Source organism: Coturnix japonica, chromosome 4 (genome assembly GCF_001577835.2).
Source record: "Coturnix japonica isolate 7356 chromosome 4, Coturnix japonica 2.1, whole genome shotgun sequence".
NCBI classification, from domain to species: domain Eukaryota; kingdom Metazoa; phylum Chordata; class Aves; order Galliformes; family Phasianidae; genus Coturnix; species Coturnix japonica.
In genome coordinates this window covers 8,984,898-9,010,779 of record NC_029519.1, presented here as the reverse complement: position 1 = coordinate 9,010,779, position 25,882 = coordinate 8,984,898, and the positions used below count along the sequence as shown (strand labels likewise).

Sequence of the window (25,882 nt, the reverse complement as noted above, 5' to 3'; positions counted from 1 at the left end):
CATTTAGAACCAAGCTTCTAACAGAACAATTTTGTTTTGGGGTCCTGGATTCTCATCACTGTTACTGTATTACACAATGCCCTCTTCTCATAACCCTATCCCTTTCACCAGGAACCAGTCAATGAAACTGTAGGGATCAAAATCTAGCCCTGAAACCTAAAAATGGGGAAAGTACATTATGCTATGAACAAACAAAGAACACCCCAAACCCCATGTCAGTAAACATATGATCAAATGGTATTCACATTAAAAAGTGGTTCAATAATATCAATAGCCATTACAAGAGAGACAACAAGTATTGTGTCATCATAGCGCTCAGGGAAAACATTTTGCCATTCAGTTATAAATATACCAGAAACAGCACATAATGAAATATAATACATAAAGTCAGGGGAAATAACAAGATCATTTAATTGGAGTTTTAGAGTGAAACATCTGAAAATGTAAACATGAAAGAAGGTCCTTCCTTAAAAGTAACAAGGGATCTGATTTCTCATTCTTTTCCCTGCCTCAGTGGAATGGAATAATTGAGAACAGAGGGGGAAAACCTTGTGGGAATTCTGTACTCCAAGTGTCAGTCCTGCAGTTCAGCCAGCTTCTTCAATCTGGTGCCACTTTCCTTTGTATATTTAAATGGCTTGGTTTGCTAAGATGGCTCTAATGGAAGGTTGGCTTCTTTGCTTTAAAGTCAGTAAGTGGGCTAATGACACACAATTAATACACATTAATAATGGTGACTTAGAAAAGTTAACGTTAGAGAACTTTGTTGCATCTCCCTCATACCCCAAAGTTTAGCTTCATCCCTACAAGTCAGATCAGAAGCAGCTTGTAGGATGCTGAGAGCTGCGGGTGTGTGTCTGCATGATGGGTTCTGGCTTCCTATAGAAAAGTGGGTCACCAGCATCTTGTTGGCAGCTCAATTTTGGTGTCATTTAGGCAGCTGCAGAGAAGCAAAGAGGCCATCGATCAGTCTAGCAACAGCCTGGGGCTTCTGTTTTAATTACATGTGTGCTTTGGACTCAATTCATCCCTGTTGAAACATTATTAACTTAAATGAAACTCCACAATGGAGGAATTTGACTCAAGTTTTGGTTCTTTTTTTTTTTCTCTCCTCTTTGATATTCCTACATCTGATTCTTTTGAATACCAGTTTGGGGGAAGACTTCAGCTTTGTGTGAGCAGTTGATGTTTGAGGGTTGTTGAGAACCCCTAAGACCAGAACTCCGTATGTCCCTCAATATGGCCCAAAGCCATTCTGGCATAGAGAGGTCGGATGGGTGTTGCTGCCTGTCTGCATGTTCAGCTTTTCTAACCAGCTTCACTCCATTTCCAGTGCCATGTACAAGCAGCAAAGAGAAATAAAGCTAACTTCTCCTGTTGCCTCTTGCTGTAGGAAGAAGCTTGAAGCAATTGGTTAAATTTATTCTTTTTCAGGCATCCTCCATCCATTCAGTACAGCTCCGCAACTCTGTATTCAGCACAAGAAAGATGACTGCTTTGAATTACTAACTAGAATTGGTGATTATCATCAGCATTGCTGCCTGCGTTGGGCTACAGATGAGGAGCATGGGTGAAATGCAGCAAGGTGGGCTCGCCTCTGGCTGCTGCTGTGCCATGTGGGAGCTGCAGAGGACTGCAGCTGGTGCATGAAGCAGCTGAAGGATCGGCCCATTTGGGCACGTGGCCCTGAAGAGCACGGATCTCCAGCAAGTCCCCCATCTAGTTGCTGATGGACAGGGAGGAGAGCAGGCTGAGGGCTGAGCTCTGCGGTGAGAACAGGAGCAGCCACGACCAAATACACGCCGTGGACAGCCCTGGGGCAAATGGAGAGGAAGAGGGCATGGAGCAAGGGCACGGCCACTGTCCTGGCTGTCCTGCTCTCCTCCTTCCTGCAAGCTGCTGGGGTGGGAGCCCTGCATGATTCTGCGGTGGCAGAGAATGGCAGCTGGGCTGCTGAGGAAGTGCAGGGCAATGCGTCCATGGAGCACACATTTTTCTCTCTGGATTATCAGCACGTCCAAGTCCCCTTCGAAATCACGCTCTGGATCATGCTTGCATCCTTGGCCAAAATAGGTGAGGCACCAGGGAAGGGGTGGGCAGGGAGGGGCTGTTCCTTGCTAAGATAGCCTTTATGAGTAGGATCAGGAGGGAACAGGACAGGTTGTGCTTTGTCTTTGGAGTTCAGAGCTGTTTGGGGCAAGCAGATGTGTATTCATCTGCAGGACTGGAAAGGAGAGAGTGGAATTTATATACTCTTTATTTGTCTCCCACACAGGAATTTGAAATTCCTGCCATATAAGTTATTTTACCACTTTCTTCTTCAGAGAGGAAAAGTCTCGGAGATTCATTTCAATCAGAATTTAATTTCTTTCAGATAGAAATGGCTTTTTCTTTGTGCTGTTCTGCACCTTATGGAATGAGATCTCAATCAATAAATATGGAGAAATAATAAACATCACTTTTTTTAAATGCTGTTATCTCTGTTCCAGTTTAACTTGTTTCAATTTCCTTCTTACTTTTAATAACCCACCTCTAGTACTTACGGTGCTTGCCAGGATTTCTCTCTAGCAAACACTGGGTGTTGCACAAGGCTGGCCTGGTTGATTGCTTGATCTCTTTCCCCATCTTACCTTTAATTTTGTGTTGATAATTACAAGTGGTGACAGTTTCCATGCTATTCAATAATGTACATTTTTTTCTTAATCTTTTTGTATGTATGGAATCTGTATTGTGTTTGAAATCAGCAGTTGCTGTTTATGCTGTTAAAGTTGGTGTGCTAACTAGATTACTTTATCCCAGAAGCATTTTTATTTATATGGATGATTTAGTTTATTTTCTTTTTGTGTATTAGCATAACGTTAAAGGTGTATTTTCAGGTATGAGTAACTGCAGACCAAAAGTTTGATATCTTTTAGATTACTTAGCTAGTTTCTGATTGAGCTTTACCTTAATAACATAATTGGTTATCATTGTGTATTTGCTTTGGTTTATTATCAGTGTTCCAAAGTGCAGCCTGCTGAAGGTGGGATCTGGTGAAACCTCCTCACCGCAAGGGGTACCTGGTGTTCCTTGGCCAGTTTGGGTGATAACGCAGATTTTTTCTGTTCATCCCCTTCCAGCATTTCACCTATACAACAAGCTGCCTTCCGTGGTCCCGGAAAGCTGTTTATTGATATTTGTGGGACTCATCATGGGGGGCATCATCTATGGCCTGAACGACAAGTCACCTCCTGTCATGGACAGCGATATCTTTTTTCTCTACCTGCTGCCCCCCATCGTCCTTGACGCAGGGTACTTCATGCCCAGCCGCCCATTTTTTGAGAACATTGGCACCATTCTCCTCTACGCAGTGGTGGGGACGATATGGAACGTGTTTGGGATTGGCTTTTCTCTCTACGGCATCTGCCAAGTGAGAGCTTTTGGGCTGCGGGACGTGTCACTGCTTCACAACCTGCTCTTTGGCAGCCTGATTTCAGCTGTGGACCCTGTGGCAGTGCTGGCAGTGTTTGAGGAGATCCACGTCAACGAGAAGCTGCACATCCTGGTCTTTGGCGAGTCGCTCCTGAACGACGCGGTGACCGTGGTGAGGAGCAGGCTCTGTGAGAGCGCCTGGTGTTCAGAGGAAGGGTTGCAATGTCTGGTGATGGTTTTGTTAATGGTTGTTTTCCCCTTTCCTTTTTCACCCAGGTGCTCTACAAGCTATTTCGATCGTTCTGTGAAATGCCAGCCATCAAAACAGTGGATGTGTTCGCCGGAGTTGGAAAATTCTTTGTGGTTGGGATTGGGGGAGTGTTGGTAGGTCTTACCTTTGGGATGACCTCTGCCTTTACCACACGATTCACCAAGGACATCCGTGTCATCGAGCCGCTCTTTGTTTTCCTGTACAGTTACCTTTCCTACCTCACCGCAGAGATGTTTCACCTCTCTGGCATCGTGGCGTAAGTCTGTCCCAGCATCTTGTTTCTCCAGGAAGGATGTTTGGATGTATTTACTAAAAGGTGTAAAAAAAAAACCAACTGTTTTAAAGTTAGCTGCAAATCTGTCTATGACAGCAAATAGAAAGTATGAAAATCTCTGAAAGAGCTGAGAGCCCATTCCACACATCACACTACTGCACATAACAGTGCTATCTGCAGCTCACAAGCAATCTAGATCACTATTGCCAGGCAAATTTCAAGTGTCCAGTTCATTTAAGTAGGCTATTGAGGACTGGTTACTTGAGCCCCATGGGGGTTAGACCCAGCCAAAACCAACATCTGAAAAACAGAGAGGATTCTTTAATCAAATCCTCATGACCTCTGAAAAAATGTGGTCGTTAGGTTTACAGCACATCTGTTCTAGCTTCATCCCTGATCATGCCCTACCAGTTGGCATCTGGGGCTTGGTATCTAGAGGCGTGCTGAAAGCAGACCTGGTGGTGGCACAGCGAAGTGATGGGTGGTAGCTATTCATCCCTTACAGAGCTGAAGCATGGAAACATGCCTTCTGTGTGAGTGGAGGGCTCTAATGGCAACCTCTGCCTGGAGATTTGACTTGGAAGTTCTGACTGACCTCCAAAAGATTTCAGGGAAAGCTCATGTGTTTGTATTGTATTTCTGTACTTAGTGTGGGTGGGCCCATCCATTGCCTCCCTGCCTCTAATGGCACTTGAAATCTTCTGACCAAATTCAGCCAAGTTTGTCAGAGAGGAAGGTTTCAAAAGTACTAAACCCAAACTGCTTGCAATTTAATAGAGCACAGTTAGTTTCCATACACTGATGACTTTGTGCTTACCTCATTGTGAATTTTACCTGGTAAGGTGGTGCTGAGTACAATAAATAAATCTAATAATCCTAGCAGTAGTCAAAGCCTTGTGTTGGAAAGCAGAGACAGATGAGAAACACAGCATGGGTGATTCAGTCCTTCTGATTTCTGTGGGATGATATTTGTTGCTTGGTTCTACAACTTGAACTAAGTCAGCAGCTGCTGAGGATCACAACTGACCATTCACTATTTCCCTGAAGACTATGAAGTGCATTAAGACTCCATTGATAGCTACAGTGTAAACAACTGTAAATCTGATAATGAGATAAAAAGAAAATAAGAAATTTAAGTCGGGTACCAGCTAGACACAGGAGTGCCTGGGACATCGATTTTAAAACTAATGGTACTTCTTTGGCTATAAACTATTCCTATATCTTGCACATTTTGTTCTTTGAACAGTTAAAATGAGCAATATTCTGGCATTACTGACAAAAATTCTAGCTCTGGGAATAGGTAAGAGAAAGCCTATTTATAGGAGCAAAAGACAGAACAGTGAAATAAATGTGCTGCATAATCATTATGGAGCAGAAAACATTCAATCCTAATGGTGTCTCTTTCTATCAATCAAAATCTACTGTACCCATTATGGAACCCATTTTCTATTCTTTTGAATAATGTATTGTTTCTAAAGCAAAACAATTTCAAAGGCAGCTGATTCCTGCAATACCAGTCCTACAATTGCCAAATTATAAATGCCTCTTCTATATATCTCGATTTCAAACTATTCATTGGTGATCAGGGAATACTGTATTATGAGAAACAGACCTTGGCAGTTGTTTCTTTGAAAAATAATCTGATTGCAAAAATAAATAAATACATTCTACACAGTCCAAAAACCTTCTGAGTGCAACTCGATCTACTAAACTTTTCTGCTAATGTTTTTTAGCTTAATGCACATATACATATATATGTGTATATATACATACATACATATATATATATATATATACACACACACATACCTTTTTCTCCTTGTCCCTGTGGCAGTGTCCATCTTGGAAGCTGTAAAATGGTCAAATTTATTCTTGGTGAATGATCTGAACCTGTATTTTTTTTCCAAGAAGCATTTCCAAATGATGGCTCTGGAAGTGGGTTGCCATAAATCCATGTTGGGTTTCCTAGTTCTTAGTTGGAATTGTTTTATTCCCTCTTTTGGAACTGTTTTATTCCCTCTTTATTGAGGCAGATACAGCAACTGAAAAGCTATTCCATAGTAGAAGTGCATCTTCATCTGGAAATGGCTTTTTCAGTAATCCAGGTGAAGAAGAACAGTGGAGATACCATGCAATCCCCTGGGAAGGGAATCTGTCATGGATAATACTCCATGTGGATGGCCTTACCAAATGCCAGGGAAAATCAGATCTCAGAGATGGTAAAACCCTTTTACCACTCCTGGTAGCACTTTGAGAACAAAATGTTTCTGTTTGGGTTAAAATATAAAAAATGGAGCTTTGGCTCTTTCAGCGCTCAGTTGCTCTGACCTTCTAAGACTGCTGGCCTGAATATGTATTGATTTGTAAAGCTGATGAATTAGACTAACCACATGTACCCTGTAACTTAAAGAACCAATTAGCCATGAAAAATTGCAAGGCAGAGTTTTAATTGGTGCTGTGTGCCTCCGAAGTGACCTTGGGTACGTGATACAAGGAAGTCAAATGTTCTGACTCCAGCAACACTCTCTAATTTACTTAGAAGGAGCAGCGAAGCCATTTCTTGGCTCACTGTGCAGCCTGATGAGCGATCATTAAGATTCTTTTCACTGCTCGAGCATTTTGTTGTTTTTTGGTTGCATATTGGATGGCTTCCTAAGCTACGTCCAAAGAATGGGTAACTCTGGACTTAGAAATATGCAGTGTGAGGTATGTTTTGTGTTTGTGTTTCCATTCAAGCTGCTCTTAAGCTACTATGACTTAGAGTCCTACAAGAGTCTCCTGTAGTGACCATGTAGCAAACACTTCAAAATAGTCCTATTTGCACACAGTACTCTCCCTTGCTCTCAAGTATCTTTCTCCCATGCAAGAAAATAGCTCCTAAGAATTAAACTCTTGTGCCCAGATGTTTTGAGATCGGTACAGTTAGTGTGCTGAGAGCAGGGTATGGCAGTGGGAAAGGTTGTTGTGTGCTACGTGCAGTGAATGAAGTTGTTTATCTGTGAAAATATTCAGGCAGCCTGGTCAACCTATATAGTATCTTACTGTCTTGGTTGTCCTGCTGATGTTAGAGGGCTGTAGGAAGCGAATCATTCTCATTGTAAGCATCTGACACTTGATAAAGCTGATATATATATATTTATATATATATATATATTTTTTTTTTCTTTAAATACTAATGTGTCAGTGTTGTGCCCTTATGAAGAAAAATGTTTCATTTTAATTTTCCCAGCATCATTGCTTGTGCCATGGGCATGAAACGTTATGTGGAGGCCAACATCTCCCTGAAGTCCCACACCACGGTCAAATACTTCATGAAGATGTGGAGCAGTGTTAGTGATACCCTCATCTTCATCTTTCTTGGAGTGTCTACCATTGGAGAAAATCACGAGTGGAACTGGCCATATATTTTCTTCACTGTCATTTTCTGCCTGATTTGGAGAGCACTGGGTATGGTGAAATGATGCTTTTTTGTTGCTGTGGGTGTTGCTTGTATGGAACTTAATGATTCTATGTATCATGTTCCCTTGCTATCTTCACATAGGAGAAAGAGTGTAAGCACAGACCCTGAGATCAGAGCTGTGTAAAACCCAGGGCCTTTGGCTGCATATCCAGAATTGCAGAGATTTAGGGGATTTAATTTGTAACAACTTCTGTGTACAGCAGTATCCTTAAATGGAAAACTGGAGGAACTGTTGGACAGCTGTCCCTGGAGATGTTTTACACAGATTATTTGTGGGTAGATGAGAACTGGGACCTAAAATGGAGGTGAAGGGCAAAAATATGAGGATACTTATGTAACTAAGATTTAATTACCATGTTTAGGAATTTAAGTAGCTATGGGTGTAGTAACATCCCGTTGAGAACTTGTCTCCAAGGCACAGAAAACCAGCTGCTCAAGGCAAGCTGTAGCTTATCAACTGCTGCTGTCCTGGTTTGGTCCACCCACCCTGCTGAGCAGGGCTGCCCAGGAGCTCCATGGAGGGGACTCTGTGGGAATCCTATTGCAGTCTTTGACCACACTCGCAGTCAAAAAGAGAGCGAAACATAGTGGTAGCTGAAGAAAGAGTGTTGTGCTTTACTGGTCATCTTGGCTAAAGGTAATCTTGCTGAGACTGGCAACAAGGAAAACCTGAGTCCTGGTGCCAGGACTCTGGGATCCCATTTTCATGACTTCTAAGTGACCAGATAAATGTTGTGGTGTTGTCCTCAGGTGTATCTTACACTAATTCAGTGTTCTGAGCAGCTGTTTCTCTATTGTGTTCTGTATTATTGTCTTGATCTGAGTGAGCGCAGAGTTCATATGTTGTCCACTGAATATACTTAGTACTAATATCATACAGATACTGTTTTCAAAGGAAAAGATGATAGAGATGAACTCTGTGACATCAATATGTCACCGTCTTCTTCATTCTCTGTCTTCCTCATTGATGGATGTTTTATATATGAACAATATGAGCAGATACAGCAGAGCACACATTTTGGCAAAGATTTGATAGCTACAAAACATTCAACGGGATTTATGTTTACAAACCACTGAGTCAAACAGAATGGTAATTTACTTGAACTCAAATTTGATAGGCACTTCAAGAAATTGCTTAAATAGGCTAAGCCATGATTAGCAAGACGTAGCAGAATCTGTTTTATTTGCTGCTAATACATGCCAAGGTTTGTTTTAATAACTGTGTGCTCTAAATGCACTTAAAAACACGGTTATTGGCTGTGCATACGTTGAAATGTTTTATTATGATTAAGCATTTTTTTTCCTTTCAAGTTATTTGCTTAGATGAAGTTCTGAGTTATTCTGACTTCTATTTAGTTTGAAAATTCCTCATTGCAAGAGGTAAGGAACGTAGTAATGTTACAAAGAGCCTGGCAAAATCTTCCGGCTCTCTCAACGCAGCCATTCTGACTGCACTCAAATTACACTGTACGTTATTAGAGAATGGCTCGGTGCTATGACCAGCAAAGAAAACACTCTTTATATTCAAGGTCCCCTTGAATTAAATAAGAACACTCAAACTAAGGCTGAAAATCATCCTGCATATGTCATCCTGAATGGGGCTTCCCATTGATCTTCATGGCTGTTAATCTTCAAGAAATAAACTGTTTGTCCTATCAGTTGGCATTAAGATCACAGCTTAGAGCTTTAAGGCCAGACTTTTTGTATCTTTCTGCATCTGTCTTGTATTTGCAAATGACTAAAAATTACATCAACTGCTGTCACCTTACATGGTCTTGAAGTTGAGCAGTATGAATCTCTTACTTAAAGGTTTGTGGTGTTTATTGTATGCCCCCAAGCCAGGAATGACTGAGGATGGAAGAAAAGCCCTTCTCTAAAGCTCTAGGGTTCCAATGGCATTGGGAAGGTACCCTGCTTGGCCTAGTGTTCAGTGGTAACATTGAATATATCACTTGATTTTGAGAAAATTAATATACTGGATATATTTATGAGGAATCCCATTTCTTTTTGTTTGAGGTGTTCCCACCTTCTTTCCTGCTTTCAGGGGTTCTGGTGCTGACCTTCTTTGTGAACAGATTTCATGTGAACACTGTTACCAGCAAGGACCAATTCATCATTGCCTACGGGGGGCTCCGCGGTGCCATTTGCTTCTCTTTGGTCTTCTTGCTTCCTGACTTCCGCAGAAAGAAGCTCTTCATTGCAGCCACCACTGTGGTCATCCTCTTCACCGTGTTTGCACAGGTAACAGCACTCAGCCCAAAGGACTGTCATGAGCAGATGTAGAGAATGACCACTATTTCTATCTTTCAGACAAAGTGGCAGAAGGTGTGATGCATTTGTGAGGTTGATTGTATTTTGTTCAATTAAATCGTGTGCTGTAGCCTCTTCTATCACAACACGTCCCATTTCTGACCTGATCCATCCTCGTTGGGGCAGCAGTGGTGGAAACTGGGACGAGTTTCCTAGGAATGAGTCCCAGTTTCCTGGGGCGTCCATCAGGTGAAGCAACAGCAATCATGAGCTGCTGATTAAAATGCTTCCCTCGTCCAGGCACTGCTCTGACATCTAGCGGTGGAAGCCTCCCTGCACGCCTCCGGGATGCGCTGCTTGCGGTGCTCCCTGCTGTTCTCTTTCCAGGAGGAAGCCTGTCGCACTTGGGTTGCTTCCAGGGTTTCTCAGCCGGAAAACCACCTTTTGGTTCACCTTGCAAATGCTGCCGCGCTCCAGCAAAGATGTGGTGGAAACACTGGGGTCGGTGGGTCCCGAAGGGAGCAGGGCTGATGGTGGGGATGGCCCCGTGGCTCAGTATCACCCAGTGAGAGCTGGTTCCTTCTACTTGGCCTCCCTGAACCCTGCAGTGCGGGTGCTGGGTGCTCGGGCAATGCAGGAGAGACTGTGTTCATTCCTGAACCCTGCTAATCCACACCAGGAGCTGAAGAAAATCTGCAATGAGTGTGACGTGGTGCTGGGCTTGCAGGTTTCAGGGCCTTGTTGAATGCTGAAAGGAGACAGCGGGGGCCCCGGGGGTGGGGGACGTGGTTAGGTGGAGGGTGACAAGTTTTAAGATGCAAATGTGGGTCAGAAATTGAAAAGATCCGGTCACTAGGCATGTCTGCTCATGCAGAGACACTCTTGAGGCTCAGACAAAGGTTGTTCTAAGGCAGCAGCTCCATTCTGCAGAGGCTTTGGGAAATCCTTCCCAGGACCAGGGAAGTGCTTTTGTGTAACCTCAAAGCTCGGCTGGTGATGTCACTCCCATGCTGATGGGTGGGAGGTGGGCAGGATCCCCGTGGGGACACTCAGCACTCAGTGGGAGCAGAGCAGGCTTTGCTCAGGCAGCTTTGTGCAGCTGGGGCAGTCATGAGAACAGTGGGAAGAAAGCAAACTTGCTGCAAAGCTGAATCTGAAAAGTGCTGTTATAACACAGCATGGAATACATCAGTGAAAATAAGAATGATAAGAAAAAAGCAGGTATTGCGGTGAGCCTTCAGCAACTTGGGTTGTATGTAAGTTCTTCAGAAGCCTGAGCACTGCTGCAGCAGACTGGTGGATGTGGCATTGAGGAGTGAATGTCTTTGATTTCCCCACATCCTTCACATTGCTTTGGATGGAAAGGGCAAGTGAAATATTGGCTACAGACAATTTCTGTTGACTTTTTTTTTTCTTTTTTTTTTTCTGCTGTTGTTTTGTGTCATGGCTTTTTGTTATATATTGATAGTGATATCAGTAGTGACGTGGGTCTTAGTTTGTGTTTAGACTGGACAGAAGGCAGGGGAGAAGCTGGTGAAAGCCAGCAAAGCGTCTTGTCGGAGCACAGATCCACTTTGCTTTCTTGGAGATCCTGTCCACGCTGTCTGGAAAGCAGACCGACAACCGATGTGTAAACAGCTGGGCTTGCCCATACATGGGTCTGTCGTTGCTTTATATAACCCAGGAAACGTGGCTATTTTGGGCTTTCTAACTCGGTTGCATAAGGCCCTTCCCCCAAGAGATTTGGTTAATAATTTTGGGAAGGTTGGCTGAGCAATTGTCAAGTCCTCAGTGCTTGCAGGCAGGGCTGGCTCAGTGCCACCCAACCGGAGTCCTTCCAGGAGCTGTGGGCTCATCTGGAATGCCACAGAGGGCCCTCATTGTTCTGTCTGTGTGAGCTTTAAGAACTAAATGCTCCACTCTCCATTTAAAGATCACTCTCAGTCCTTTAGCATCTGACCTCTTTGATGAAATTGTTAGCAAATGTAATCATCATGTAGAGACTTTTGTGTTTTCTCTTTGTTTGCTGAATATACTTACCCGTTAGCTACTGGATTGCTGTTGGTAGAAAACCATTGTGTGAGCCCTGCTATAGCTATCATGTCATAGAATCGTATTGTGGTATTGGGTTGGAAGGGACCTTAAAGCCCATGCAATTCCAGCCCCCTCCCACTCGTCTGCTGATGAAGCCCAGTGTACGATTGGCCTCCCATCAGCATCGTGCAGTGCTCTTTGGGCAAGCTGTCCTTGGTGGGTGGAGGTCACAGGGGACCTACAGGCATGACACGGTCTGGTGGCCTGAGAGACATGTGGGATTCTCATAGTTCTGCCATGGTGTGGAAGGGCCGAAGGAATCCAGGTGTGTGGGTGCTTCCAAGTCTGGGAGTCCTGCTCACAGATCTTCAAAACACCACTTTAGAATGAATACAAATGTTGCTGATTATCCACTGAAGGCAAGAGACCAAACTACCTTGTCTATACTTTATTTTTGTAATATCTCTTGCTTGTGAATTTCATATATTTCCTTATTTACTCTGAATAACTATGCGTTTTAATTGCTATTAGCTATTAAAATGACACATTAATTGTTTTTACTATTAAAAATGCGTTCAACTGTCCTCTGTGCCAACGTTTGTGACATTCAGAAGTCATAAATATTAACTGCTCCATTATTGTTACTGTAAACATGTCCTAGAAAAGGAGTTTCATATGGAAGCCTGACTGGGAAATGCATTGCAGAAGCATTTTCAAAGTTCGCTCCCAAGGCTCAAAGGACATTAGAACTCTTCCCTTGACCTTCCCACTAGATGGATGCTTTGATTAGTAAACTTAGCCACTGGCTGATGATCAGAGATCATTGGAGTAATGATCTGAGGCACTTAAATAGTGAGCAGATGTCACCCGCTCTGGTCTGGGCCACCACTGGTGGGGGCTGTGTGCTCAGACGTCTCCAGGACTGCCATCAATTCAGGCATTTGAACTTCGGCCATTTCAAGCCTCTTTCCATCTGGTAGACTACAGCAGTACCAAGCTGTGGCCTTGACCTTAAAGTTATTGGTTGAGTTTTTGTGATCTTGGAGATGCCAGAGGGCAGGTGAGGGGAGCAGAGCATTGCTCCTCTCTTCCATCCCTATCTAAAGGCTGTGTGTGAGCTGCTGTTGACAAGCTACCACAGTGGCTTTCTGCAAGCAGACTAAATGTTTGGCTTACAAATATTAGCAGATAGCAGAGTTTCAAGTGTTGTCAGAGCTTCCCTGATGTTTATCCTGCCTTAAAACAGATGCTAGCTCAAACAGCAGGCCTTGTTCTACCAAAGAAGTTACTCCTGCTGCAGTGGCTGGGGTAGCTTTTGTTCTTATACATTCCTGTGAATATGAAAGAGACAGTGCAAGCACCACCAGAATGCTTGATGTGAAGAAAGCCTGACTTTTGGTATTGTGTTTTGCTGCAGGGAATGACCATCCGCCCTCTTGTAGACTTGCTGCATGTCAAGAGGAAAAGAGAGAGTGCTCCCACAGTGGGTGAGCAGATTCACATTCGGGTAAGTAAGGAATCCAACAACACATGACTTGAGCTTCTCAAGGGCTTTGCTGGTGGTCAGAGTCCTTCTGCAATGCAGTGTGCCTCTGGGACTCTACAGCTTTGCAAACTCCTGTTGATTTTGCTTGAGTCCTCTGCAAGTCAGAACCTTTCTATGTTTAAAGTCCTATGCAGCTTTCTGACCAGGGGTTATTATTTGTATTGCAGTGGCCAACTTTCACTCAGCTGAGCATTGCAGTAGGTGATGTACAGACTTGGCAGGCGGAGACGGTTGCTTGCTTGAAAGCTTATCAGAGAATCATAGAATGGGTTGGGTTGGAAGAATCTTAACAATCACTCGGTTCCAACCCTGCTATGGGTTGATTGCCACCACCAGGTCTGGCTGCCCAGTGCCCCATTCAGCCTGGCCGTATGCTTCTCCAGGGATGGGAATCTGGGGAACAACTCAGGGAGATTTTGCAATGGGTCTTGTTGAGTTTGACACTTACAACCCAACAGAGAACTGTGGCCTGGGATGTTTAATTTGATGATGCGCTGTGTCCAGTGTGAAGTACTGCTCTGAATCTAATTGCTTATGCCCAGTCACACTTCCATAAGCATGTCTCCTTTGGGAATATTTTTGTCTTCTTTTTGAGTAGCTAGAAATAGAGATGTTAGGTCTGGGGACATGTATAAAATGTTTGGCATCCTCACAATTAGGTTGTATTACAGGGCTTTGTCTGAGGTTAACAGAACAGTTCAATAGGCTGAAGAGGCTTTTCCTATAATGAACAGAGAATACTTTCTTCTTTTGTTAGCGTCTGAATAGTAAATCATCTCTGAAAATGTGTTTATTGGGAAATGTGAGCTGAAAATGGCCATGTACCAATTAAGCTAAGTAGACAAGGTAACAATGCAGATAGTTGGAAGGCAGGCATGCAGGGAACCAGAAGCAGCTTTTGTCCTCACATTTCTCAGTCCACATAACTGGGACGTTCAGCGTGGGGCCCTGTTTGTGCAGCTCTGGCTGGGAGGTGCCACCCAGTGCCCACAGGAGCATCATTAACCAGTCCAGGGTTTTTAATGTGTTTTTAAAAAATAATAATGTTTTTGAATGAGGCACAGTATGGTCAGTGATTTTATTTAGCGGGAAGTGCCTGGGGGAAGGCACTACTTATTATTCAAGTGGAGTAGTCATTTGTACGTTATCTCTGTTTATATCCTGAAGATACTGTTCTCCTGAGACAAGCTGTCCTCAAAGCACGTGGCATGAGCATTACTAAGGCCTGGTATGCAGGACGTGCCAGCCATTAGCCAACCTTCATGCATCATAAGGAACAGATCCCTGTCCCTCAGCGATTAGGCTTTGCTTGCACAGACCTGAAAGAAAGCAGCCAAATCTCTTATTGTGCTCCAGAACCAAGGGATACACGTGTAGGGCTGAATGGGGAATTAGGCTGACAGCCCCTCTTCTTGTTTACCAGAGCTGTGTACCTTGCTGGAAATGTCCCCCATTCTGTCTGCTGGCTTTTGATGTTTGCTGACTGAGTTCATCACGTATGCAATACATGCAACCAGTGTATAGCAAAATCCTCTCTTCTGTTTAGTTCCTGGATCACTTGCTGGCTGGCATAGAAGATATATCTGGACACTGGGGACAGTATTACTGGAAAGACAAGTAAGGATTTGCCAAAATACAACTGTGTACATGTGTAATAAAAATTGAGTCTGGTTCCTATTCTGTAAGTTTCTGCTGTGGGCTGCTGAGCCTCATTCATCCTTTGTGGCACAGTGCAGGTGGGAAGGGGCAGCTCCTGCATCTGCAACAAGGTGAGACCAGGCTTTTAGGGCACTGCTGCTGTGCAGAGCAAAGCTTCTCTCCTTCTCTGTAGGGAGCATGTTGTACTTTGCCCTAATTAAGACTCTTTTCTCCCTTTCTACAGTGTTTGCCCCTTGTCCAAAGAAATCTGCTGGAAACACAAGAGCTGTGGGTGCCATGGTAGATTGTCCACATAGAAGAAATTATCGCTATTTTTAAATAATAGCTTAACCTATACTAATAACAAGTGACCTGGTTTAATTCATTTACAGCCGACTCACGATAATAGCTCAGATTGAGGCAGCTGAAATGCCAGTGCTTGGAAGTGCCACTAGAGGGTATGGGAAGCACTGCTGCTGCTCCTTGCAAGTGAGTTTGCATGTGGCTGAGCTGCAGCATCGCTGTCTAATGCCAGCAAGATTTTCTCCAAACACTGTGCTGCATTTGATCAGAAAGTGGGAGGAAACAACTTAAGATGGCATCTGGAAGTGTTTAAATCGCTAAATCCTGTTGTATCCCTGGGGCTACTGCATGTACTTGTAGCACTTACTGGTCTTCGTAATAAATTTGGCACTTTGGGGAGTTTATATTGTATTTGAAGATGTTTTAATATCTTAGTTCATGTACAGAAATAAGTAGGGACTGGCCTCTTGGGCAGCGAAAAGCAGGAAATGAAATATAATAGAGTATGGGGTAACCATGGACTGTGAAGTTGCTGGCTTGCTCAGACCTACAGTAGTTCTAGGGAGCAAGAGGGCAGGAGGGTAAGAACACCTTGCTTTGTTCTCAAACAGGTTGGAGTATTTCAACAGCAAGTATCTGCAGAAGTTCTTGCTCCGAGAATACGACCAGCCCAAATCAAGCATTGTGCTCCTCTATGAAAAGCTGGAGCGGAAGCACGCCATCGAGCTGGCAGAAGCAGGGCAGCTGGGCCATGCGCCGTCCCACCCCTCCTTGCTGTAAGTGCTCCTCGGCCTGTCTCCACAAATAGGGTGCCACTGAATTATAATAAGGCTGTGTCCCTGTTTGGGAGGGCTGGCAGGGTAGGGTTTATCCTCCTGTCACATGCTGGAAAGAATAACGACTGAGAATTACCAAGTTTTCACAAGGAAAGAAATCTTCCTTTAAGAAAGATATTTATGTATATATATATTGATCTGGAAAGATTTAAGTACCTCCTAGTCATTGGATACATAATTGGGGTTATCATCTTTGTTTTAGAGCCCTGGATGGGGTACCCACAGCATTCTAGGCAGCAGTGCTAGTGCTTTACTGCCCTTGGAATAAAGAATTTTCCCCTGACATTTAATCTGAATCTCCCCTCTTTTATTTTAAAGATATTTTCCCATTATCTGTCACTATCAGACCATGTAAAAATGCTTTCTCTCAGTTTTTTTTATATGCTCTTAAGTATTGGATGGTTATGAACATATTTAGCAAACTTCTCTGTCTCCTCTGCCTAGCTGTTCATAGAAAAGAACAGCATTCCTTGGACCAATGCAAAGTAAACCTTATTTCAAGATGAGGAGGAGGATATTCACAACTGACTGGTGGATGGGTGGGCTCCATCTGCAGGAACTTGCTATTGGTTGTCTGCCTCTCCCACTTGTTGTGGTGTCCAACAGAGATACTGGGCATTGGTGGCACACCAGCTGTGCACCTCATGAAGTAAAATGCTTTGGTTTTTTCTGCAGTAACAGCGACAGGACTGTTATCACAGAGAAGAAACTGGAGGATACTCTGTGTCCGGATGGTCTGGAAGACATACAGGAAATACTGGCAAGGAACTTGTACCGCATCAGGAGAACGGTATAGCACTTCCCTCAATCCATTTTGTATATGTCCAATAACAAAAGTTATTTCTGTTATCCCAGCAGCCTGAACAGATGTTGTGAATATTTACATAATTAGTAATGATGTGGCTTTGTGAGCAGAGAATAGTTGGCTGTGTGAAGCCAGATCCAGTTTCCAAGTCAGTGGCACGTTTCTGTTTGCAGCATGACAGCTTTTGAAAGGTTCCCCCAGTCAGCCTGTAATTTTACGAGGTATTTTAGGCATCAGCACCCAGCACCAGAAGTGAGAAGAAAGAAGCACATGGATCCTCAAGCACCAGGTTTGCTCATCCAGCTGCTTCAAAGCTCCTGGTTACCTACCAGAGCTGTGTGGTTGCAGCATTACAGACACCCCCTGCCCCATCATCGTGCCATTACAGCTTGGTGTGCTGTGACCTCAATAAACATGGAGATGTGGCACTGAGGGATATGGTTGATGGGTGTGGTGGGGATGGGCTGATGGTTGGACTTAGTGATCTCAGTGGTCTTTTCTAATATTAATGATCTCTCTGACCACCTCTGGGGATGAGCATGCAGGTGGCTGGGGGACAGCTCTGAGGTGTCCCATGCTCACAGTGCTCTGTGGTGCATGGCAGGGCCCAGCGTACAGCAGGCACACACTGCCCGGTGAGACAGAGCCCGTGGAGCAGGCCCAGGAGATCCTGATCCTGCAGCGCCGGAGCCTGCGGGTGGATGCAAGTGGGAGTGATGGGATCAGCCCCAGGAAAGAGGTAAGAGAGTGGGGATGTGCCCGTGGTGATAGAACGACAGCAGGTATCACAAGAACAAGGAAGAGGGCTCTTTCCTGCTCTTTTCTTTTATAGACAAATATCATCTTAAAAACAAACAAACAAAAAGTCCTCCTCAATCCAAAATAGCATCCCAATGAGTAGGGAAAGAAACCTAACCAGTTCCTGACAAACAAATGAGCCATCCCATGTGGATGAGCCATTCAGCTCTTTGTAAACCCAAGCTTCCATCCATACCAGGAAAGTTACTGACTAAGCAAATATTATTAATTGAGCCTCAGTTAGTAGAGTTAGAGATCTACTTTTCCTGTGTTTTCTTTTCTGGGAGATTTTGTGGCAGGCTGGCATCGAATGCATCCATTGTCAGCATTCCAGATGCTCTGCAAACATTTGAAATTGGTGGGGTTTTTTGACCCCACATAATCCTCACTTAAAAGGACAGAAGTGTTATTGTGACTGTGCTTATTTATTTTGGATGTGGGATTTTTTTTTTTTTGGTTTTTAAAAGCAACTACAGTTCTGAGTGGACTCAAAGAAAATAAAATGGAAGCGTTGCATGCTGGATTGCTGGAGAGCCGCGCAAAGCCCAGGTTGGCTGGCATAGATCCCTGCCAGCTCATATTCTGAGCAAGGGGAGAAGCAAGGTGAATGCAGTGTCTGTGTGCCCATGGCTTCTGTTGGCTCCTCTGTCATCAATGAAAGGGAGCTGGGCAGGTGTTCCCTGTGGAAAGGTGAAGTGGTCCAGGAGCAGCATATAAGGAGCAGGCTCCATCCTACTGGGCTACTGTAGTACTCTCTAACTCTTCCTCTGCAGGAAATCCAGTGAAGCCCCCACAATTTGCCCCCAGGTCCCCCAGCTCAGCATCAGAAACAGTTGAGCCATCCTAAATTTCACTTCCTTCTTGGAGGCTCCATCACTGTGGAGAACAGGGTGACCTTTTAAAGAGATACTTTATCTTTCTTTATTTAGACAATGATTTTCCACGGCAGCACAAGATCTCCAGGCTGCCGCGGGCTTTATTCCATTCTGATTTCTTTGTTCAAATGCCAGTCACCAAGGAGCCTGCCGAGAGCTGCAGTGATGCACCAAATGCTACTGCTTCCCAGCCCTCCTTGCACAGAAAGGTGTTCCGGCTCTTGCAAACAACTTAAAAGATTTAATTTGATCATTTGCATGCTGATTGGTACTTAGAATTCAAAGTAGATAGGGAAGAACATGGCATGTTCCTGTAGAACATTTGGTATAATTAAACTTCAAAAGAACAACATCAAACTCGCGCTGATTTTGAGCACATTATGTACTTTAAGGACATCTGATTGTTAACCCTTGTGCTGCCACATTCCTGCCCTCTGCTGCTCCCAGAAGTAATGTTTAATAGGAAATCTGGCACCTCAGTAAGACCTTCTCCATTTTTCTGAGCACTTATAACTGGCCTTTCTAAGGATAGAATACTTTGGTGAACAGACAGATGCATGGGACTTGCCAGCTGCTGTCAGCGGTACACAACAAGCACTTGGGTGCAATGCAAAATGCCAAGCTGGTACTTAGTGCAGCTGTCAGAAATATAAAAAAAGATACATCCAGCAGGACTAGGAAGGCAATTGTCCTTCTGTTCTTGGCACTGGTGAGGTCACACCTCAAGTGCTGTGTTCAGTTTTGGGTTTCTCACTATAAGAAGGACATTGAGGCCCTGCAGCATGTCCAGAGAAGGAAAGTGGAACTGTGAAGGATCTGGAGCACAAATTGTATAGGGAACAGCTGAGGAAATTGGGACTGTTTAGTCTAGAGATAAGGAGACTCAGGAGAGACCTTACTGCCCTCTACAACTACCTGAAAAAATGTGGGGAGGTGGGGGTCAGCCTCTTCTCCCACATAACTAGTGATAGAACTAGAGGGAGTGGCCTCAAGTTGTGCCAGGGAAGGTTCAAGTTGGATATTAGGAAAAATTTCTTCTCTGAAGGAGTGACCAGGCACTGGATTGGGCTGCTTAGGGAGGAGGTGAAGTCACTGTCTCTGGAGGTGTTGAAGGAAAGGATAGATGTTGCACTGAGGGCATGCTTAGCAGGCATGGTGGAGATGGGTGATGATTGGCCTAGATGATCTCAGAGGTCTTTTCCAACCTTCATGATTCTGTGATTCTATAATTTGAGGATCCCCTATCCCTGGAGGTGCCTGAGGACAGCTTGGATGAAGCCCTGGGCAACCTGATCTGGTGGTTTGCAGCCAGCTGGCAGCAAGGGATTAGAAGCAGATAGTCTTTAAGGACCCTTCCAACCTAAGCCATTCTATGTCTTGTAGGAGACATCTGGGAGTGCTAATCATATCTTTACAATAACTACTTCTCCCTTGTCCCAGTCTAAATAAAGCAGGTATAAATGCTAAGAGACGTCACTAGAGTGAGCTTCAGCCCCAAAAAGCAGCACTGAGCCTAAAACAAAAAGTCAGGAGGGCATGGTGTTATCAGCACGTTTATCTGTTATCTTGTAGTGTATCTGCCTTATTTTAATTTGGATAAAAGGCCATCCCTGAAAGTTATGAGATAATATTTTAAAAGAGCCTCGGAACATCAGTGTGAAGTGGGGAGGTGTGTGATGCCAGTGTTTCCCACTGTAATAGAAAATATTGTAGCAGTGGAATTTGCAAGCAGAAAGAAGAAACACTGATGAAAAGCAGTTCATTATTTAAGAAAAAAGTATTTTAAATTTTAAATTGGATAAAAATAGGGCACTCAGATTAAGAATTTCATGCCAAGTTGACAAGCAAATGGTGTTTAAAATAGCTGTGAGTAGAAGACTGGGGTGGCTGGCATTGGAGACTTTATATCTACTTTATACTCCATTTTTTGTAGTCCTCGAGGGAAGGGTTTGGCCTCCCGGGCTTTGAGTCAGCAGCAAAATCCATTCAGTCCCTGCTGCATGTTTTTCTATTCTGCATTTCTCCACAAGATGGAAGCATTACAACTGTGTTTGCAAACCAAGCTGGAAATCAAGGAACAGAACCAAACTTCCAGCCAAGAGCCTTCCAACCCTCCAGCGGTGGTGCAATGTGTGGGCTGTCTTCCCTTTCCAGCCTATGTGAAAAGAAGCTTTTGCTATACATTCAACCAATTACATGTTATGAGCTGAGCAAATAATTAAAAAATCCCTTTGGCTCAATAGAAACACTGCTTTTCCTGCTCAGCAGCTGTCAACATGCAGGACTTTTTCTTTTTTAGTGAAACTGATTGGTCTTTTGCTATTAAATTATGAAGCTGTTGTAGCTCAATTAGATTAATCTCATAGTTTGTTAGGGGTTGGTTTCTCTCTTCCTGTATCAGCCAACACAAAAATAAGGGCTACATGGAAATGTGTCCTGCTGTAGGATACCACCAGCCCAAGAAGGACCAGCAGTGGAGCTCCTCCTGCCTGGTGCCAGCACCAGACCCTGACTAGATTAGTACTAGTATTAAATGTGGAGGTTGGTGGCCCTGCCTGTGGCCGGGGGTTGGAGCGTGACCTTTCAACCATTCTGTGATTCAGCCCCCTCCTGCCTTTGTCCTCCCTGTCTTCAGGTGTTGATCTTTTGGCTTTACTGTGGTGAGAGGTGGCTCCTGGCTGTGCTAGGAACCATGCCAAGGTATTGCCAAGTGAACAGGTGAGAAGCAAGGAACGGACAACCATTATCCCTCTGAGCGAGTGGTGCGAGTCAGGTGACTTACACCAGGCACAAAAAATCTTGGCAAGGTTGAGAGATGACTTCAGATCTGAATTGCAGCCCAGAGCATTAACTCCAAGACACTATCTATTTCCAACAGAAAGTTCGCCTTCCTCTGCCTAAGGACAAAATTCCTCCTGAAGGCCACTGCTTCCTGTGGTTTGCATCACATTGGTTCTCAGTGCCTGTGTGTATTTTAGGCTTGCCTTGCTTTAGGCAAGGAGCCAACACAAAGTACCCAGGCACTGTGTTTTCTGAGACCCGGGATAGCTTTTATTTACCATGGAGCACCCAGAAAATCCTTGCACCTGTAGCCAGGCAACTTGGCTCTCTTTTCTTCTGCCAAAACACAAGTGCGCTCCCCTAGAAAAGAGCTTATTTGGAGCTGCCCATAAGCCGTGTGCGTAAATGACATACTGCCTTTGGTAATTATGTCGGAGCCCTTTCATGGAGCATGCTCTGAGCAGTATTAAATGCCTCTGGGAATGGCTTTCCAGGGAGCCAGGCTGCTGCTGTGGAGCCCGGGAGGTATTGTCTTGAAAATGGTCAATAAAACCACATACAATGGGCAGAGGGCAGCGGGTCCCTTGTTAAGGGAGGGGGGAAAGAGAAGGGAAACAAAACAGAAAGCCAGGTTGGGAAATGTCCAGAGTTATTTGGCAGTCCAGATTCCTGGCCCTGGGTGCCAAATCACAGCTGCACAAGAGGCTTATTCCCGGTTCATAGGAAGACTGAACAATGTGGGCAGGATGGTGCTACTGTTGGTTGCAGAAAGGTGGCGATGGGCTCACTGCTTCCTTCATGCTGCCTCTGTGTCTTGGGCAAGGGCTTGGTGTCCCCATCCCAGTCAGCTGCTCCTGCTTTGCGCTGCTGGAAGGCTCCCACCAGCCCAACCACATTGGTGTCTGTAAATATTTCCCCTTAGAAACGCCTGCCATGCGTTGGTTCTATTTTTAGAACCAGTTCTTTTTTGTTTTTCTTGGCAAAAGTAAAACAAATGGAAGCGGAGTCCTCGGGGATTGCAAATGGCTTGTTTATGAAGCATGAGCGTCATTAACAGACTTGCTAGCAATCTTCATAAATGCATTAAAGCACTTTTCTTCCTTAATCACAGAAGGAGGGCTCTTCCCTGGTGCGGGGTGACTCCGATGTGCAGCCCCGTCTGTGCCGCTCCCTCACCGGTAAGTGGGGATGGGGGGTCCCTTCTCACCCTGCCCTGCTGGGGGCATCTCAGCAGGGGATAAGGCGGGCAGTGCTCTGAGATGTGAATGCTATGCAGAAAGGATTCTGAAAATTAACATCTTTGGTGCTTTTGTTTGTTTGCTATTATTAAAATGCACCATTAGTAGCACTGCCTTGAATCTTTGTTACAGAAGGACCAGTAGTTCAGAAGCTCAGGTGCTTTTGTATGCACAAGCTCATTCTTTGGACACGTGAAAGCTTAGATTTCACACTTTAAACAAATGGTTTAATATCAAGGGGTATAGCTGGTCAAAGCTGTAAAATGCATCTTCCCAAATGTAGAGGATGATCTTGTTTTAGTTTCAGAATCACAACATTATTCAGTTTCCATCTCTACTAGAGATGCAGCACGTGGGATGCAGCAATGAGTCTTTGAGTACTCAGCAAACACCATCAGCACAATCACAGCTGTAAGGGGGAGGATTAGAGCGATGCCACATTTGTCAATCCTGCAGGTGGCAGGAGGTACCCGGGAGGTTTTCAAGGAGAGGGAAGATGTCTCACTGAGGGTCAGGGTCTGAAGTGATCACAGGTATGGGTTGATGCTTGGACTAGTTGGGTTAGTGGTCTTTTCAACATCAGTGATTCCATGATTCCATGATTTTGTGACTTCCTGCCTCCAAATATGATTGACCTGGATTGAAGGTCTCAGTCAAGTGTTACTAGACCAAGTATTTCTTTATTAGTTATATACCTGAGAAATATTTAAGAAAAGAGCAAGTCTTTGTTTCCTCTCATTATTTTTTATGTCATTCTGATTTTAATGTTGTCTTTCTTTGCAGTTTTATTGAAAATTTTGGGCTACAAACAGATTAAGTAAAGAGTTGTATGGCTGCTGCTATACATCTGCACAAAGGTGCCTCGCTGCAGCTTTGCACAAGCAGGTAGAGGGAACATAATTCCATGGCATTCCTGTGTTCATGGTGTGGCCACCTGCTGCGGATATATCTGTTTGAATCCATGGTTTATTACAAATGTTTAAACTCTTCTTGAAGAAGAACATAATGCGGCAAAAAAACAGAGCAGAGTGACAAAAACAGCAATTCTGGGTGGGCTTTTTATTGTTTTTTATTACATTCTCTCTCATCCAAGCTATGCCCCAGGGAACACGTAGGCACAGAGCTGACGGGGCTGCAGTCCTTCCGTTGTGCCTGTGTGCACCCAGACAGAACGTGGCATGGTTTCATTGATCCAGACACATAGCATATTTCAAGGTACAAAGTAGGGCTTACAATCTGCTTTTCCCCCCTCCCCTCATCTACTCAGACACTGATCTTTGTCTTCTGTTTTGTAATTGAAAAGTGATCTTTGCAGCAACATAGCTCATCCTCAATGAGCCGGTGGTCATCTCAGTGGCTCTCTGTACTGCTTCATTACTGCTGACCCACAAAGGAGAACATCCCTCACCCGTGCCTCTGCTTTTCTCTTCTTGCAGTTGAAGATGCAGAGAAGGTTCGGGCTGTGAAGCAAAATCGGTCGCAGTCTGTGTGTGTGATCCCTGCCCACAGCAAGCAGGAAGAAGGGAAAGAGATGGCTTCAAATATGTGATGCTGCTGTCTGCCCAGCATGGATCTCACTGCTTTGTGGGTGTCCATAATACACTCTGCTTTATTTTCTTTCTCTCTCTTTTTTTTTTTTTGGTCTCTTTTTTTTGTTGTTTTGTTACGATGACCAGCAACATGATCTTAATGTAAATAAGATGCGTATTGAAAAGGACAGCATGGACTGGGCAAAAAAATTCTGAACACGTCATGCTCTTGTTGTGCAGCGCTCTGTTCTGAAAGGGAACCAAGGAAAAGGCAAATACTGGATGTTAGGTGAAATTTATTCTCAGAAAAATTGGTGGGATATTGGCATGGGCTGCCCTGGGAGATGGTGAAGTCACCGTCCCTGGGGTTGTCCAAGAAAAGGGCAGCTGTGGTACTGAGGGATGTGGTCAAGAGTGGTCACAGGCACGGTGGTGGTTGGATTAGACAATCTTGGTTGTCCTTCCAGGTGCAATGATTCTATGATTCTGCGAGATGATGCGCAGAAAAGCAAGTGCAAGTGTTTAATAAAATATTTGGACATCTCAGTAGTCAGCAGGGATAGAATAAACAGCAGGGAGCGTTTAGATTATATGCTTGGAGAAACTTTGTAATCTCAAGGAGAGATTTTTTAGGTGGTGGAGCATGCTGCAGGAATGACAGCAGAAAGAGCAAAAGACCTCTGCTGCTCCTCAGGAACTGGTGAGTCCTCAGTGCAAGAATTAATCACATGCATTCCTGAGTCAAATTGTGGTGTTAATCAGGTGGAGTGTCCTAGCAGAGGGAACACCCCACAACAACATGCGGGTCTTGCAAGGGAAGCTTACTCCAGGTGTGTTAAAAGGAGTACAAACACTCATTTAAAATTTATTTAAGGATTAACATTGGGAAATAAAATGTCCTATGGAGAAGCCTGCCAACTTTGATCTCTGGTGCATGTAACATGCAAACTCTTGCACAAAGAGCAGTGCTGGTAGGGAAGAGGGAACAGTCACTGACCCAGGGTCACTCCTCTCACATGGTGCTGCAGCACTGCTGCTGGGTCTCCAGCATCTTCTCCAGAGCAGGCACCAACCTTTGTGCTGGTTGGTGACTCCACCATGAGCAGGACTGCTAAGGCTCTAAGAGGGTTTCTGCTGCCATTACTGAGACTTACAGTGTTGGCAGAAGCTTGAATTTCAGTGTCCTAATAAACAGAGAAAGAGGTCCCTATCCCTCTGCTGTCAGAAAAAGGCACAATTCCAGCTGCAGAGCAGGTGCAGAGATAGCACCTGTGGATGAGAGACACTTCCACATTGGGGTCATTTTGTCCAAAGGTGAAGGTAAGTGTCCAAGTTTTTGCATTCTTATCCTTAGCCAAACCCAAAAGGCTCAGGTTTGGCATTGCAAACGTTTTTCTTTCTCTTCTTCTCTAATGAATTCAAGAGCATTTTCAGGTTGTGCTAGGGGAAGTTCAGATTGGTTATTAAGATTGATTTCTTCTCTGAAAGAGTGGTGTGGCACTGGCACACACTGACTGGAGAGGTGGGGGAGTCACTGTCCTTGGGGGTGTTCAAGAACTGTGAGGATGTGGCACTGTGGGACGTGGGCATGGTGGGAGTGGGCTGATGGTTGGACTAGATGATTGTAGAGGTCTTTTCCGACCTTAATGATTCTATGATTCTGTAATTTAATCTGAACAAGTGGCATCTATCTAATTGCAGATGAAAATCAGCCTTGTGTTAGTATTTTTTGTATGTATATGTGAATATTTACTAATTTTTGTATAATTTGTCATCACTCATTGTCATGAGTTCTCTGTAATGCTGTCATGGGTTACCAAGGCCCTTATCGAG

General features: G+C 44.3%; 1 protein-coding gene across 1 annotated transcript; it reads left to right on the top strand.

The window, feature by feature from the left end:
• The first annotated feature begins 1,197 nt into the window (after positions 1 to 1,197).
• Positions 1,198 to 25,218, top strand: LOC107312889 (sodium/hydrogen exchanger 2-like). The gene is made up of 12 exons (XM_015860702.2): positions 1,198 to 2,073; positions 3,120 to 3,583; positions 3,688 to 3,938; positions 7,186 to 7,403; positions 9,461 to 9,657; positions 13,118 to 13,207; positions 14,793 to 14,863; positions 15,799 to 15,963; positions 16,699 to 16,813; positions 17,433 to 17,567; positions 22,394 to 22,460; positions 23,957 to 25,218. The coding sequence occupies exons 1-12, from the start codon at positions 1,824 to 1,826 to the stop codon at positions 24,067 to 24,069; spliced, it is 2,136 nt and encodes a 711-aa protein (XP_015716188.1). The 5' UTR covers positions 1,198 to 1,823; the 3' UTR covers positions 24,070 to 25,218.
• The last annotated feature ends 664 nt before the right edge of the window (positions 25,219 to 25,882 follow it).